This window comes from Crocuta crocuta, unplaced genomic scaffold, assembly GCF_008692635.1.
Source record: "Crocuta crocuta isolate KB4526 unplaced genomic scaffold, BGI_CrCroc_1.0 scaffold675, whole genome shotgun sequence".
NCBI classification, from domain to species: Eukaryota; Metazoa; Chordata; class Mammalia; order Carnivora; family Hyaenidae; genus Crocuta; species Crocuta crocuta.
Genome location: NW_027528796.1, coordinates 615,957 through 621,552, shown reverse-complemented (window position 1 = coordinate 621,552; position 5,596 = coordinate 615,957). Strand labels below are relative to the sequence as shown.

The following is a 5,596-nucleotide window of genomic DNA, read 5'->3' as shown; positions in this document are numbered from 1 at the left end:
GGGCGGAGGGGCAGGGGCAGCCACGGGGGCTGGGGGAGCCCCGCCCCTGCCGGCCCCAGCAGAGACTGACCGGGACCCTCCGTCCCTTTCCTTGCTCCTAGACCCTCAGATCGTGTGCCCGGACCTTCCCTGCCAAACAGGTACCTCGGGGCGCTGCCAGCCCCCCCCCGACTAGCAAGCGGCCCAGTGCTGGGGAGGAGGGGCCGCTGCGGGACCCTCCCTGGCAAGAAACCTTCAGGTTGGCGTCTCAGCCTACAACCAGTTTCGTGGCCCCAGGACCCTGGCACATCCGAGGAGGGGCTAGGGGTGAGGGTTGACATCTGGAGCCCTTGGGTCATCACTGCCCCTGCCACGCACAAGGGAAGGGCGCTCCGTCCAGGCCTGTACTTGGCTGCCGGGCTGCTGGTCTCCAGCGCAGACTCAGCCTCGTCCCCTTGTGGCCCCCACCCTTTTGGGGGGGCAGACACCCCAGAGCGTCTCAGCTCCCACAGGCGGAAGCCCTGGATCCAGTCCACAAAGTGGCTGATTTCCACTCTTGCTCCCGCCTCACAGCCCGGGCCGCCGCCTCTGGGAGCTTGCGTTCGGGGCCCGTGCCCCCGGCCTGACAGGGTTGCGCCGCCTTTGAGGATGGAGTGCTGGGCGCACAGAGAGGCTGCCCCCGGGTCCTGTGGGGCCAGGGAAGGGGCGGACGGCATCGTCCCCGCTCCGCTGGCATCTGGACGCCACCCCAAAGGCTCTCCTGCAATGACTGAGGACAGGGGGCCCTCAGAGGCACCCTGGGTGTGGCGGAGACCTGCCCGCCCGCCTAGGTCCCCTGTCTGGGCCGTGGGCACCGGGCCCGTATCCTCCCAGGAGCCGGCTCGGGGGGCTGAGGCCCACCATGGGGGGCACGCGGGTCTGTGTTGCCGGGGCCAACGGAGGACCCAGCTAGGACACGCGTGGCCTGCGTCCACGTCCACGTCTGCCGTGCGAAGTCAGCATCTCTGGGCTTGCGTGTACCCCCTCGGGGGCAGGTCTAAAGGCATAGAGGCAGCCCAGGGAGGAACTGTCTTGGGTTGGGGGCAGGAGTCCCCACGCGTCCTCTGGCAGGGAACATCCCGGTTGGCCATGCTGTGGTGTGAGTTCGGGGGTCACTGTGGACACTGCCTTGGCCTGGGGTCCCCAGAGTCAGCTGCCGATGGCTGGAGGTAGTGCCCGCAGCTGCCTGAGCCCTGAGGCCAGTCTCTGCTGGGGGCCACACGGAGCTGCCGACCCTCCCCCAGCTGTGCCCCCGACCCCCTGCATGGCACCCCCGCCGTCCTGGAGTGGGTCCCACCGTCAGGCTGGCCCCTCGAAAGCCGGAACCCAGAGCCTCACCTCTGGTCCAGGGCCCGGCCGTGGCCCAGCTGTGGCCCGGCCGTGGCCCGGCCGTGGCAGGGAAGCTTCAAGCTTCTCAGCACTGAGTATGAAGTTGGGTGAGGTTCTTTGTAGTGGCTTCTTGTCAAGCTGAGAGGGTCCCTGTTCCTTGTCACTGAAGACTTCATCACGAACGAGTGTGAGGCTTTGTCACGTGCTTTTTCTGCATCTTTGGGTAGGATCGTGTGACTTACCTTCCTTAGCGTGTTGTGATGGATGACAGGGATTTTCAGATGGTGATCCAAACCTGCAGACCTGGGGTAAATCCCGTCTGGTTGTGGTGCACACACTGTTTTCAATACTATGGGATTTGGTTTGCTACTATTTCCTTGGGGACTTTTGCATCCGTGTTCATGAGAGGTATCAGGGTGCAGTTTCCCTTCTTGTGAGATCTCTGGTTTTGCTGTTAAGAGTAACATGGTCCCCTGGGTGCTGACCTGGCCTCCCCTGAGCCTCCAAGACCCTGCATTACAGGGCAAGGCCCCCCAGGAGACCCTTCTCCACCTTCTCCTAACTACCTTTTCTCGCTCATCCTTTAAAGTGACCAAAATTTCCAAGTATATTAGACCGCGTGACCAGAGAGGAAGAAAGCAGATGTAGCTGTGGCACAACCCCCCCGCCCCCCCGGCACCCTGGGGGCCGGGTGTGCTTCTTAGCATTGCCAGGCTGCAGACAGGATGTTAGGTGGATGCTACTGGCTGCGGCGTGACCTTGACCTTCTGGCCAAATGGCTCCATCCACCCAGAGGCCTTGGCCACCCCTAGGCTTGGACCAGGCCAGGGAGCAGCTTGCTTGATTGGGTCAGAACCATGAGGGCTTCAAAGAGAAGCAGAGCTGGACCCCAGGTGAGGTGCAGACCGGGCTTGCTCTGGGCGGCAGCTGCAGGCGGGGGGCCCCGGGGTGACCGGAGCCCAGCTTCCCTGGAACAGAGGCGGGAGACCCTCTAGGGCTGGGCGTGCAGAGGGACAGACACTGGACAGTGTGTGCGGGGGTGGGGTCCACGGGACCAAGGCCGCCTGGGTTTGCTAGCCGGCACCTACCCGGAGGAGACAGAAACTCCCGGAACATTAGGACAGGAGGCGGTGGTGCACCTGGAGCGGGGCGCCCACAAGGTTAGGCCCTGGCGCCCCGAGTGCCTGAGTCAGAGCCGCCCCCGCGCCCGTGAGGGGACAGTTCTGGGCAGTGGAAGGTGGGCTCTCAACACAGGAAGGAGGACTAATCACGGCAGGCTTTCTGGTAACTCTTCTGAGAGGGGTCTGGGGGCCCAGCTGCCCATCCCCAGGTTGGGGCTGGAACAGACCAGTCCCCTGGCCACACTGGCCTTTCTCAGTCGGCTGTCATACGTGGGACTGGGGTCCCCCAGGGGCACGGCCTCGAGCCGCCTGAAGCCAACCCGAGACTGCCCAAGCTCACCTTGTGCACCAGGAGTCTTGCCGGTCTCCAGGTCCCCCACCCGGTCTCCCCGGCAACCACTTCGCTGTGGGCTCCCCAAATCCCCCGTGACCTGTGGCACTGCGTGCTGACTGTGGGGGTGTGCAGCCCCCCCCCACCCCCTTGCCGAGCCCAACACCCGCTCCTCGCTTGGGCCCTCAGTCATCCCAGAGGAGAGAAGCACCCCGGCTCAGCCCAGGAGGGCGGCTGGAGGCGCGCTCGCGCCAACTGAGTCCCTTAAAGCCTTCTCTGGGTGCCCCTGCAGATGCACCGCGGCCTGGCGGCGAGCCCGCGGTCACCTTCCTCCGCACGGAAGAGGGCCCGGATACCTCCTTCCCCAGGACCATCCCCCTGATCCAACAGTTGCTAAACGCCACGGAGTTCACCCAGGACCCGGCCGCCTACTCCAGGCTGGTGGCCGTGATGGTCTACACCGCCGAGCGAGCCAAGTTCGCCACAGGAAACGAGCGGCAGGACTGGATGGAACTGTTCATTGACACGTTTAAGCTGGTGCACAGGGACATTGTGGGGGACCCCGAGACCGCACTGGCCCTCTGCTGAAGCCGTGGGGGCTGCCCCGCCCCGCTGCGTTAGCTCCCTGAGGCTGCTACCATGCACTTAAAACAACAGAAATCTATTCTCGCTCAGCCTGGAGGCTGAAAATCCAAGACCCCTGCTGTGGCAGAACCATGATCCCTCCGGGGGAGGGGGGGCCCCAGGGAGGGTCCTTCCTGCTTCCTCCAGCTCCTGCCTGCCTCCATTGCCACAGAGCCTGTCCCCTTTTGTAGCCTGACTGCCCCGCCTCCCTCTTCTAAGGAGTTTATGGTGGCACTTAGGACCCACTAGAAAATCCAGGATAGTTTCAAAGTCATAATCTAATTCCATCTGTGGGGTTTTTTGTTTGGGGGGGTGTGTAAAAGATCATATTCGCAGGCTCCAGGATTAGGATGTGGTCATCTTTGGAGAAGCCATCATTTAGCTAAAAATTGAGACAGAAGAGCAGAGCCTCGTAAATCCACCCAGAACTCCCAGCTTCCCCTCCAGCTTCTGCCTGCGGTCACCCCTTGTGCATTTTGGTCAACCTCCCTGGTTGATGCACTGAGGAAAATGCCCCCAAAGCAGCCTCCCCCACGTGTCTCTGCTGGGAGTGACTGGGGAGTGCAGGGACCCAGATTACTTGCTAGACATCTTCAGCAAGTCCGGCTGCGTGGATTTAAAGCAGAAGCTGCTTTTCATCTGTGCTGCCCTCAAATAAGCTACGTCAGTAATAGAAGCTTCTTAGGGAAAAAAAAAAAAAAAAAAAAATCCTGCAACCGTTGCGCCATCTGCTGGTAGCCTGGTGTCCACACCGCGTGGCGACACCCGGGAAGCGTCCTTCAGATGTTGTGACCACATCTCAAACATTCTATAAAAGCTGAAAAAGAACGTGAACGCATTGCTGTGGTCAAGTGCTGTGCCCGGGCGCCGGGCCGCCGGCTGGGGGCTGGGCTGTGGCCCTGGTCATTGGGGCCAGGAGTCAGAACCTCCTTGATGCGATCCCCACGCTCCTGGCCCCCGGGGTCAGCAAGCCCGGACCCACGTCCCAGACCTCACGTAGGGCTGAATGCGAGCAGGCCGGCCGCCCAGCCCCGACGGTGGCCCGGGTTGAAGTCTCCAGGAAGGCAGAGGGGCCTGGCCGCATGTCTGTGGAGGGCGCACCACGTCCCGTGTATGTGAGGGGTGGGTTTGCAGGCTGTGCTGTAGCGTCCACATCCCGCAGAGGTGTGGGCCCCCCCCGACACTGTCTGGCGAGCCCAGGGCTGGTGACCACCCAGACGCCAGCAGGGCCCTGCTGAGGTAACAGGAAGTCACCTGGGCTGCTGCGGGGGTCCGGCCGCCCCTGTGCCTACTGGACAGATGTCCAGTCAGAGGGGACCCCGGCTCCTCTCACCCGTGCTCCCAAAGCTGGGAGAGGTGTGGCCCAGCATCGCAGCCCTGGGGCCCCAGGGACTCAGGGGGTTATGCCCAGAGGTGCGTCCTTGCAACCTGGAGGTCTTTATGAGATCTTTTTAGTGATTACAAATTCGAAAGCAGCCTCCCTGGCCCTCTCTGCCACCCTTACTGTGGGCTGTGGCCATTTCGGGGGTCCCCTTCCTGCCCAGGAGGGCCCGGAGGAGGCCAGAGGTGGTGCTTGGAGGGTGGAAATAAGCCTCTCAGCCCTCAGGTTTCCTGGTGAGTGACAGGTTCCGAGGAGATGGGGCCGGACTCCCCCCACCCCTCGCCTGGGGGACACTCTGGGGGGGGGGGGCTCGCGATGATGGGTGACTTTGGATGCCACCCCACAACCCCGCGGGTCCTACCGGCTCCGGTGGGGGGCAGTGTACATGAAGAGACGGTGCAGGGCTCGGCCAGGGCCTGCGGCGGCCTCCCGGGGTCGCCCACCCACCACCCCGTTTTGCCCCCAGAGCTGTACGTGGCCCAGTGCACGCAGCGGCCTGTGGACATCGTCTTCCTGCTGGACGGCTCCGAGCGGCTGGGCGAGCAGAACTTCCACAAGGCGCGGCGCTTCGTGGAGGAGGTGTCCCGGCGGCTGACGCTGGCGCGAGGGGACGACGACCCGCTCAACGCGCGCGTGGCCCTGGTGCAGTTCGGGGGCCCCGGCGAGCAGCAGGTGGCCTTCCCGCTCACCTCCAACCTGACGGCCATCCACGAGGCGCTGGAGGCCACGCGCTACCTCAACTCCTTCTCGCACGTGGGCGCGGGCGTCGTGCACGCCATCAACCACGTGGTG

General features: G+C 63.7%; 1 protein-coding gene across 1 annotated transcript in view; it reads left to right on the top strand.

Moving 5' to 3' along the window:
- The window catches only part of COL6A2 (collagen type VI alpha 2 chain), an 18,523-nt gene extending 14,266 nt beyond the window's left edge, over positions 1-4,257 (top strand). Inside the window, exons 27-28 of the mRNA XM_077755388.1 lie at positions 102-140; positions 3,092-4,257. Coding sequence (XP_077611514.1) covers positions 102-140; positions 3,092-3,387 — 335 coding nt within the window. The 3' untranslated portion in view covers positions 3,388-4,257. The remainder of the gene's footprint in view (positions 1-101; positions 141-3,091) is intronic.
- The last annotated feature ends 1,339 nt before the right edge of the window (positions 4,258-5,596 follow it).